The sequence below is a fragment of the Carcharodon carcharias genome, chromosome 3 (assembly GCF_017639515.1).
Source record: "Carcharodon carcharias isolate sCarCar2 chromosome 3, sCarCar2.pri, whole genome shotgun sequence".
Taxonomy (NCBI): domain Eukaryota; kingdom Metazoa; phylum Chordata; class Chondrichthyes; order Lamniformes; family Lamnidae; genus Carcharodon; species Carcharodon carcharias.
Window position 1 is genome coordinate 33,747,786 of NC_054469.1, and position 11,634 is coordinate 33,759,419.

The window sequence follows — 11,634 nt, forward strand, 5'->3', positions numbered from 1 at the left end:
GTGAGGGGGCTAGATGTAGTTGATGAACGTTGTGGGGTGGTGGGGGGAGGGGATGGGTTTCCATTGGGCAGTCCTAGGAGGAGGTGACCAGGTGTGTGGATGAGGGTAGTGTAGTTGATGTAGTTTATATGGATTTCATCAAAGCCTTTGACAAGGTCCCACGTGGGAGACTTACAAAGAAGGCAAATGCACATGGGATACAGGGTAATTTGATAAGGTGGATTCAAAATTGGCTTAGTTGTAGGAGAGAGAGGGTGATGACAGAAAGATGCTTTAGTGACTGGAAGCCTGTGTCCAGTGGCGTACCACAGGGATCTATGCTCAGTCCCTTATTATTTGTCATTTATATAAATGACATAGATGACCATGTGGGGGGTAGGATTAGTAAGTTTGTGACACAAAGATTGGCTGGGTGGTTAACAGTGAGGTTGAATGTCTTGGGCTACAGGAAGATATAGACGGGATGGTCAAATGGGCAGATAAGTGGCAGATGGAATTGAACCCTGAAAAGTGTGAGGTGATACACTTTGGAAGGAGTCATTTGACAAGGAAGTATTCAATGAATGGCATGACACTAGGAAGTTTTGAGGAACAAAGGGACCTTGGCATATGTGTCCATAGATCTCTGAAGGCGGAGGGGCACGTTAGTGGGGTGGTGAAAAAGGCAAAGGGACACTTCCCTTTATCAATCAAGATTACAAAAGAAGGGAAGTCATGTTGGAGTTGTATAGAACCTTGGTGAGGCCACAGCTGTGTGCAGTTCTGGTCGCCATATTATAGGAAGGATGGGATTGCACTGGAGGGGGTGCAGAGGAGATTCATCAGGATGTTGCCAGGGATGAAACATTTAAGTTATGAAGAGAGGTTGGATAGACTTGGGTTGTTTTTGTTGGAGCAGAGAAGACTGAGGGGCGACCTGATCGAGGTGTACAAGATTATGAGGGGCATGGACAGGGTGGATAGGGAGCAGCTGTTCCCCTTAGTTGAAGGGTCAGTCACAAGGGGGCATAAGTTCAAAGTGAGGGGCAGGAGGTTTAGGGGGATATGAGGAAAAACGTTTTTACCCAGAGGGTGGTGACTGTCTGGAATGCGCTGCCTGGGAGGGTGGTGGAGGCGGGTTGCCTCACATCCTTTAAAAAGTATCTGGATGAGCACGGCACATAATAACATTCAAGGCTATGGGCCAAGTGCTGGTAAATGGGATTAGGTAGGTAGGTCAGGTGTTTCTCACATGTCAGTGCAGACTCGGTGGGCTGAAGGGCCTCTTCTGCATTGTGATTCTGTAATTCTGGTGGGGCATGGGGCATCACTCTGAGCCACACAGTGCCTGCTAAGCAGGGACCCTAACCAGTGATGCTGCCAGGAATTAGTGGGCAGTCTCTACATGTGGCCCGGCACTGCTAAAGCGCAATAGTGGTGGGAAGAGGCCCAGAAGTGGCCCTTAATTGTCCACTTAAGGACCTCAATTAGCCTGTGGGCAGAAGGTTGTCCTCCACATTCCCTGCTGTAGAAAGAATTCCATGGCATCGGGAAAGCTAAGGGCACTCCAGCTCCCAACTTCTGTCCTGATTCACCATGCAATCCCCCCCACCCCCAGCCCACATTCAGTGGGCCCATTAAATTTTGCCCACTCTGGGTAGGATGAAGTTTTGGAATTTTTTATGCAGTCTTTGCACTTCCACTCCAGCTGGTCCACTGGAGATGTTAGGCTTTGGTCTGTGGTTAGAGGCTAGGCTGTGCTTCTGCTGATGTTCCAAGTATATTGTTGTTGACACTTTTGGACCTGATTTCTGTGGGTGATGTTGAAACTTGCAATGCTGTGTTTGAAAATCTGCACACTGAGTGAACACTGACTAGTCATGGAAGAAGTTATTCATGGGGATGGGGTTACATTTCATTGAGTGGTTTTGGGTGTAATATTTGCATCCTACCAGCGGAGGCAGCGTATTTCTGGGAGTTGGGTATTTTTCTACCCACTCTGGTTGACGATCTGTCAAGGTTACAGGTAGTCTAGTCATTCAGAAGGCCAACAGCTGACGAACTGGAGTTGCTTTCAGGATCCTAAGAGTCCTTAAGACAAGTCCTCACCTCCACAGATAGGGTAACTCCCATTTACAGCCTGAAAGGCATTATTGAAACAAGTTGCAGCAAGCAAGTCAGCAAGCAGGGTTTGTGTTTCAGCCAATTTCCCTGCTGGAGGGCTATTTAAATGCATTTGATGGGCTGACTCAGCTGAGGAGCTAGTCGATCATCTGCTATGGCAATCACTGATCTTGCCAGCTTGCTGGAGAGACTGGATGAAGAGGCTTTTCTTTTCCCTAGGGATTCTTGCGGTCAAGCCTAGGAGCCAAAAATCTTCTTTGGGTGAGGAGGGAAGCAGTGTGCACTGACTTGCTGTCTGGGTTTAATTGCAGCGTACAGATTAAAACTTTTATCTATTCTTGGTGTCAGGACAGAGGTTCACTTCAGGTGAAGTGCATCTCTCCTTTATAGATACCTCCTCTTTCAAAATTGGCGTTAATGCCTCAAAATTGTGAAACCTTCCTTCACCTTTCCAATCACACATTTAATTGTCTAATATTTCTCTATGTGTATGGCTTCATCACCTGTGTTCACCATGTGTAGGATGTGGTCCTCCTTATGCCTTTTTCCATGCAGGATTTTTTGCCATATATGAACACATTGGCAAGGTATGTTGTCAATAATAGGTAACCAGCAATCCCTCCCATTCTTATCACATGTCATGGAAGGAATAGCAGCTACTGGCTCAGAGGCAGTGCATTACCCACTGAGCCACAAGACTCCTGTGTGCTTTAATCAAGTGATATCCAATTTGTTTTTATTCTTTCATGGGATGTGGACATCACTGGTAAGGCCAGCCTTTCTTGCCCATCCTTAATTGCGCTTAGGAAAGTGATGTTGAGCTGCCTTCTTGAACCGCTGCAGTCCCTCTGGGTGTGGGCACTCCAACAGTGCTGTTAGGAAGAGAGTTCCAGGATTTTAATCCAGCAACAGTGAAGGAACGGTGATATAGTTCCATGTCAGGATGCCGTGTGGCTTGCAGGGGAATTTACAGGTGGTGGTGTTCCCGTGTGTCTGCTGCCCTTGTCCTTCTAGGTGATGATGGTGGGGTGGGGGCGGTCACAGGTTTGGAAGGTGATGTCGAAAGAGCCTTACTGAGTTGCTTCAGTGCATCTTTTATACAGTACACACTACTGCCACTGTGCATCAGTGTTGGAGGGAGGGAATGTTTAATTTGGTTGATGGGGTGCTGATGAAACAGACTGCTTTATCCTGGACGGTGTCAAGCTTCTTGGGTGTTGTTAGAGTCACACTCATCCAGGTAAGTGGAAAGTATTCCATCAAACTCCTGATTTGTGCCTTGTATATGGTGGACAAACTTTGGGGAGTCAGGAGGTCAGTTACTCACCTCAGAATTCTCAGCGGCTGACCTGCTCTTGCAGCTAGTCCAGTTCAGTTTCTGGTCAATGGTAACCCCCCAGGATGTTGATAGTGGGCGATTCAGCATTGGTAATGCTATTGAATGTCAAGGGGAGATGGTTAAATTCTCTCTTGTTAGAATCATAGATTGGTTACAGCACAGAAGGAGGCAATTCGACCCTTGTCTGTGCCGGCTCTGAAGGAGCAATACACCTACCGCCACTTCTTTGCCTTTTCCTGTAGCCCTGCAAATTTTTACTTTTCAGAAAATTATCCAATTTCCTTTTTCAGCCTCAATTGATCTTGCCTCCACTACTCTCAGGCAGTACATTCTCATGACTTGAATACCTCTCTCAAATCTCCTCTCAACCTTCTCTTTTCCAAGGAGAACAGCCCCAACTTCTCCAATCTTTCTATGTAATTGAAGTTCCTCATACCCGGAAACATCCTTGTAAATCTTTATTGCATTCTCTCTAACGCCTTCACATCCTACTGAAGTGTGGTACCAGAACTAACACTCCAGTTGAGGCCAAACCTTCGCTTTAGTCAAGTTTAACATAACTTCCTTGCTTTTGTACTCTGTACCCCTATTAATAAAGCCCAGGATGCCTTGCACTTTATTAACACTGCCTCAGCCTGTGTACTTCAATGGCTTATGCACATATACACCCAGGTACCTGTACTCTTGCACCCCCTTTTAGAATTGTACCCTTTACTGGAGATGGTCATTGCTTGGCACAAATGTTATTTGTCACTTATCAGCTCAAGCATGAATGCTGTCCAGGTCTTGCTGCATAGGGACTGCTTCAGTATCTGAGGAGCCAGCATCTGCGAACATCCCCATTTCTGACCTATTAATGGAGAGAAAGCCATTAATGAAGCAGCTGAAGATGGTTGGGCCAAGGACACTACCCTGAGGAACTTCTGCAGAGATGACCTCAAGTACCTTCCTTTGTACTAGGTATGGATCCAACCTGTGGAGAGTTTTCCCTTATTCTCATTGACTTCAGTTTTGCGAGTGCTCCTTGATGCCACACTCAGGCAAATGCTGCTTTGATATCAAGGACAGTCACTCTCACCTCACCTCGAGTTCAGCTCTTTTGTCTATGTCTGGACCAAGGCTTTACTGAGGTCAGGAGCCTAGTGGCTTATTAGTGTACAAACCTTGATGTCATGCCTTTTAGCTTCCTTTTTATGCCATATATTTCTACTAATTGTTTTCAGATGATAGTATGTTTAGTGCAGGATATATTTTAAAACCAGTAATAGAAATATGAAGAGTCATACGGACTCAAAACGTTAACTCTTGTCTTTCTCTCCACAGTTGCTGTCAGACCTGCTGAGTTTTTCCAGCATTTTTTGTTTTTGTAATAGAAATTTTAAATAAGGTTAATGCAGAATTTAGGATCAAATTTAATTTTAATGGCTAGAAAGTTATGCAGGACAGAATGACCATGCATCTAAATTTCAAATTTTTGCTTGTCGCAAAAAGTTCTGCACTGGGGGCCCTAAATCAGTTCTAGACTTCTCCTTCTGATCTTCTAATGTTGCATTTTTAAAGTATGTTGTGAGTGCAAAAATCTATTTCAAGTCATGTAAGATTTCATTTGGAATTAGATTAAATACAAGGGAAGCTGTAGTGATAATAAATGGGATGTTTTCTGTGGATTTTGGTTTTGGCATATGAAGATACTTTTGGCAGCAGATAAAAAAAGATCTGGAAGTTCTAAATCCTAGCTCACCACACACCTTTGAGTTTAGTTTCCATTTGATGTCAACTAGCTTTGTAAATCTAAAAGTGATCAAGTATGCACAGCTTCTGCTGTTCCACTTAACTTATGGATTATAATACAATATAGGAAGTAACATAACTTACAAATTGTCACTTGACACAGTTTGTGGTCTACACAGTTTATTGGTTGCAGGAAGAAGGAGGGAGCTGAATAGTGGTAATAATTTCTATAATGGAAATTTTGGCTATATTCCTGATTATTGGAGCCAAAGGTTTTGGATAGTTGTTAGTTACAAATAATGAACATCTCATGTAATTCAGATTTTCAATTCACTAAAAGCCTGCTGCTGAACCATAAGCTATAATCCAATACTAAAATATTCCCAACAGGATTGAAAATAATTATATATTGCATTGAATGGCTTTACAGACCCGCATGTCTACATAATAACAGGCACCAGACTTCAAAGAAAATTAATTGTATATGAAATGCTTTGAGAAATTTGAGTGATATATTAGCGCCTTATATAAACACATCTTTTAATATTTTAAACTAAATTAGCAGTCACAGAATTAAATGTACCTTGAAATGATTAATTTAACTTGTGTATGTATCTGGAATTTAATGAAAAAATTTTGAACTTTCTGCTGAAGCCTTGCCGGGAGGATGGTTGAGGCAAGATCAGATGGCTTATTTAAGGGACAGCTAGATGCTGGGAAGACAAGAGGGCTTGTATTCCGGAAGAAAAGGGTTCAAGTCAGGTCTTCTTCATCCAAACACATTTTATGATCTTGATGACTGGTAGTAGTACAGTTATCTCACTTTGCATCAACTATTAGCACTATTTGTGGTGTCAGCAGTGGCTGAGTTGGTAGCACTCTTGCTTTTGAGTCTCTGAGTTCAAATCCCACTTCAGGGTATGGCTAAAAAAAAATCAAGGCTGACACTCCAGTGCAGTACTGAGGGTGACGTCTTTTGGTTAAGACATTAGACCAAGGCCCCATCGGCCTCCTCCTGTGGATGTTAAAGATGCCATGGCACTAAAGAAGAGCAGGGGAATTATCCCCAGTGTCCTGGCCAATATTTATCCCTTAATCAACATTGCAAAAATAGATTATTTGGTCAGTTGCGCATTGCTATTTGTGGCAGTTGGCACAAATTGGCTGCCACGTTTCCTACAACAGTGGCTACACATCAAAATGTACATCATTGCCTGGAAAGTGCTTTGACATGTCCAGTGGTCATGAAAAGCACTATATAAATGTGAGGTTTTTTTTATTTTCTGTAATGGCAGTATAGTAGTTGAGTCTGAAATACAGGAAATTTGCAGTTTACAGGACACATGTATATAGACTACAATATCTTTTATAGCATATGAGCCAATATTGATTATTTTAAATAAATATAAATTGAGAAACCAATTTTGAGCATTGCTGAAAAAAAGGAATGTCAAAGTTTTTCATCTTGTACTCATCAGGACACCTCAAGAATACCAATATAAAGGGAAAACAATAAATTATACTGTATGTCAGTCACCATCACTTGTGCATTCTCCATGGCAACACCTCCACCAGAGTCCACTTGCAAACCAATCAGCACTCTCTTCTCATACTGTTTAAATTGTTGTTTTCCCCTTATATTGATATTCTTGCGAAGTGTCCTAATGAGTGCAAGAAGAAAAGTTTTGACATATCTCTTTTCTCAGCAATACTTAAGTTCTGTACTACCAAACAACAATTTTGAGCATCTGACAATTTGCTTTGTTAGACTACTAATCAACAAACTTTTGCGTTTCCACAGCTACAAGAGATTAATGACAGGTTGGTGAGGTCATGCGATATAGATATTGATGAACTCTTTTCTGAAATTGATCAGTCACTGGCTACAAGCAGAAGAGTGCTGCGACAATTTGAGAGGCAATGTGTCCACATTATATCTGAAGAGGAGTGGGAGCAAATACAGCTAAAGGTTAGTGAGAAATCTCTTACTTTTCTTCAGATCAGCTAATGATTCAAGGGTATTTCTACAATGTGATGTAAAATTATATTTTAATATGGACATAAATGTACTTCAGAATTCAGGAGGGGGATTTATCTTCTCTTTTTGCGTCCAAAGATTGCTGTGTTTTGGGGGCACAAAAAAGTGGGCAAAAAAGGCAGGCACCCTTTATGCTAGGTTTTCACCATCCATGTCACCCAAGAAGAATACTGAGATTATGCAAAGTAACAAATTTACATAATTTCTGCACGCAGAGTGATGTGAACAACAGACAACTGGAGAAAATATTTTCCTTTATCAAGAGTTCTGTGTCCTGAAGACAGGTCACCGACCTGAAACGTTAATTCTGTTTTCTCTGTGCAGATGATGTCTGACTTGAACACTTCCAGCATTTTCTGTTTTTTTACTTCAGATTTCCATCATCCCCAGTATTCTTCTTACAATTTGTTGATTTATTTCTAAACTAAGTAGGTAATTCTATATCAATTCAGAATTATAACCACTGCAGCTTCAATTTGACAATTACTGTGCAACATATTGAGCACTGATGTTGCCATTAAAGCCTATTGCCAGCAAAAAAAAAAGCCCAAAAAACTAAGGTATCCATTTGGATAGCACAAATACCATTTGATCCCATGTATAGGATAGGCCTTTTTCTTTTTTTTTCACTCAAAGATCAGGATCAGAACACTCCACCAGAAATGGTGGTGGAAACTGATTTCATAAATAATTTTAAAAGGAGTTGAACAGGTTCTTGAGGATGAAGAGCTTATAGGGTTGCAGAAATAAAGTTGGGTTGTAGGACCAACCACGACTCCTTGTTCAAAGAGCCATCTCAGGCATGGCAGGCAAAATGGCCTCCTTCCATGCTTTAATTTTCTATGATCCTGGCTTTTCTAACAAAATTAATGTAATTCCTATGCTCCATTATTTACCACCGGAAAATAAAACCTAGATCTTACTCTACGAATTGTGAAGGTAGATTCTGTAGGATCCTGCACATCATCAGCGGTGGTGGTGGGGGGGGGGGGGGTGGTAGCATGTGAAGATTTTGACACACGATGGAAAATTACAATATCCAAAACCTTCAAAATCACAATAAGTTAGCAAAATTACATCTCTAAAAAGAAACAAAGGAAGCTAATATTAAATGTTCATTCTCTAATCAATGCGTAGCATAATTTCAAGACCAAGGTTGTTTTAAAATTACAAACTATTTTATTAGAATATTGAATAAACAGATTTGGCTGAAAATTCCTCTCCTCATTGTGTAGTCATGATGGAAATTTTCACCCTTTGATCTCTTGTTAAATGTGTGTCCTTTTAACTCTCCTCAGGCGATCCTAAGGGAGGTATTTGATTGTCCAATTTGTATCACTCCTTTGGATCACTTAGACAACATAACGTGCCATGCTGCTGATGAAGGGCCTGATGGAAGAGAGAAATGTGGTCCAGCTGTGCGGCAAACAGTGCTGCTGTCCTGCTCACACATCTTCCACTACACTTGCTTGAAAGCCTTTGAGGACTTCTCTGAGGGAGAGAAACATATTTGTCCATTATGCAGGTCAACCTATGAAAAGAAGATTTTATGAATGATAAAACCATAAACTTTCATTCCTGCTACTCAGAACAAATACTTCCAAGGCGGAGTACTTTAAATTATTTAACGTTTAAATAAAAAAAAGTCATGTTCTGCTGTATTACGCTTCATGTGGCAGGATGTTGTCCATGTATGTGATAGTCATGAGCCATGTGGTCAAAAGATAGCCCTCATCATCCAGCAGCCACCCACTGGTTTGTTGTGGTGGCACAAGAGTTGATAGTATAGCCCATTACCATAGGATGAAAGCATTGTCCCCTCTGCCAGGATACTGGGCATAGACCTGCTTAATATGCTTTTTTTAAAATTCATTCATGGGATGTGGGAATCGCTGACTAGGCCAGCATTTATTGCCCATCCCTAATTGCCCTTGTTCAGAGGGCATTTAAGAGTCAACCACATTACTGTGGCTCTGGAATCACATGCAGGCCACACCAGGTAAGGACAGCAGATTTCCTTCCCTAAAGGACATTAGTGAACCAGATGGGTTTTTTACAACAATCGACAATGGTTTCATGGCCGTCATTAAACTTTTAATTCCAGAGAATTCCAGAATGTATGGTTGCACATCAGCTTGATGCTGAGGGAATGGAACTCCTTTTGGTTGCAGTACATCTCAGAGTTGACATGCCACCACCCTAAGTGATGTGCATGCAGTCAATGACACCCTACACCAAGGGGAAGCCTGTAACTGTTATGAAGCTGCATGCTCGCTCTGCCTGCTTCTCCCTGGCATTCTCAAATGTATTCAACTCCCCTAGAATGCAGAGCCTCCAGCGACCTCTCTTATGCAACATCTATCTGTTCCAGGCTGAAAGAAGGGGGATGCATAAAAGCTTGTGGCCAATCAGCTTTGCAACCTCTGGGGATGTCTCTCTCACCCTGCTTGGAGACTGGAGAACCATGGCAGGTGACATCCTAGGTGAAGTGGAGACATGTGTTCTTTGCTGATGTCGAGGTAGGAGAATTGCTCCCTGAAGTCCCTAGGTAGATATGATCTGCAGCTGACAGCTCATCTCTCCCAACAAACTCTCCTGCCTTCTCTTCCAGTGGATTATCCTGCTTTGGGTAACCTCTGGTCATTCTCCCTGTCACGCTGCAGTCTCAAGGGGGTGACGTACCACTTACACAAATCTGAGGGAAAGTGGTTTGTGCAGAAGCCTTGAAGTCTTACCTAATCTGTTACTGTCAGGAACGGTAATGCAATATTAATATAAGCCTAGAGGCCCAACCTAATGTTCTGGAGATGTGAATTCAAATCCCACAACAACAATTGGTGGGGTTTCGTGGGGGGGGTTGGTTGGTGGGGGGGGGGGGGGGGGGGGGGGGGGTTGGCGGGGGGTGGGTGGTGGGTCAAAATGAAATTCAATTAATTAGTAAAGCTGGAATAAAAAGCTAAATTCAGTAACGGTGATTATGAAACTACTGTACTTTTTTAGAAATCCATTTGGTTCACAAATGTCCCTAGAGGGAAGGAAATCTGCCATTCTTATCCAGTCTGGCCTATCTGTGACTCCAGACCCACAGGGATGTAGTTAACTCTTAACTTGCCTTTTTAATGACCTAGCAAGCCACTCAGCTGAACCAAACTGCTCCAGAAAAGTCAAAGATAAATAAAGTTGAACAGACTGCCCAACACTGGCCTAAGCACTGGAAATGGCAAAGCCACAACGTTCCCCAACAACCCTGGGGACCAGTGCCAAAATTAGGAGAGCTGTCCCAAAGGCTAGTCAAGTAACAACCTGACATAGTCACACTCACTGAATCAGACTGTACAGCCAGACTCTACCATCACCATCCCCGAGGATGTCCTGTCCCACCCTTGCGATGGACCCAGCAGAGGTGGCGACACAGTGGTATACTGTTGAGATAGTGTTGAGTTGGGAATCCTTAACATTGACCCTGAACCCTATGAAGTCTCATAGCATCAGGTCAAACACGGGCAGGGAAACCTCCTGCTGATTACCACCTACCATCCTCCCACAGCTATTGTATCAGTACTCCTCTGTGTTGAGCACCACAACATGAAGCATTGAGGGTGGCAAGGGCACAGAATGTACTCTGGGTAGGGGACTTCAATGCCCATCGTCAAGAGTAATTGAGCAAACGGCCCAAGCCCTGAAGGACATATATGCCAGACAGGGCCTATGGCAGGTAATAAGAGAACCAAGAGGGGAAAAGCCTGCGAGACCTTGTCACTAATCTACATGTTGCAAATGCAGCTGTCCATGGCACTATTAGTGGGAGTGATCACTGCATAGTCTTTGTGGAGACCAAGTCCTGTCTTCACACTGAGGACACTTTCCATTGTGTTGTGTGGCACCACATTATGCTAAATTGGACAGATTCAGAATAGATCCAACAGCTCAAATCTGGGCACATCTTTGAGGCACTGTGGGCCTTCAGCAACAGCAAAATTGTATTCAATCTATAATCTCATGGACCAGCATATGCCGCACTTGACTAGTACCATCAAACCAGGGAACCACCATGGTTCAATGAGTGTAGGAGAGCATGCCAGGAACAGTACTAAAATAAATTGCAAACCTGGTGAAGATACAGTATTGAACCACATGCATACTAGACGGCAGAACCTGACTGCTCACTGGCACTCAGTTTGGGTTCCGCCAGGTTACTCAGCTTCTGACCTCATTACAGCGTTGGTTCAAACGATCTGAACTTGAGAGGCAAGATGAAAGTGACTGTCTTGAGGGATCTGGGTGATCTTGTGCATGAAACACAAATAGTTAGCATGCAGGTGCAGCAAGTAATTAAGAAGGCAAATGGAATTCTGGCTTGTATTGCTAGGGGGTTGGAGTTTAAAAATAGGGGAGTCTTGTTACAGGGTGTTGGCGAGGCCGC

General features: G+C 43.0%; 1 protein-coding gene across 1 annotated transcript in view; it reads left to right on the forward strand.

The window, feature by feature from the left end:
* The window catches only part of rnf32 (ring finger protein 32), a 75,032-nt gene extending 66,268 nt beyond the window's left edge, over positions 1-8,764 (forward strand). Inside the window, exons 11-12 of the mRNA XM_041183925.1 lie at positions 6,975-7,142; positions 8,510-8,764. Of these exons, the coding sequence (XP_041039859.1) occupies positions 6,975-7,142; positions 8,510-8,764 (423 nt within the window). The remainder of the gene's footprint in view (positions 1-6,974; positions 7,143-8,509) is intronic.
* Positions 8,765-11,634: the final 2,870 nt, after the last annotated feature.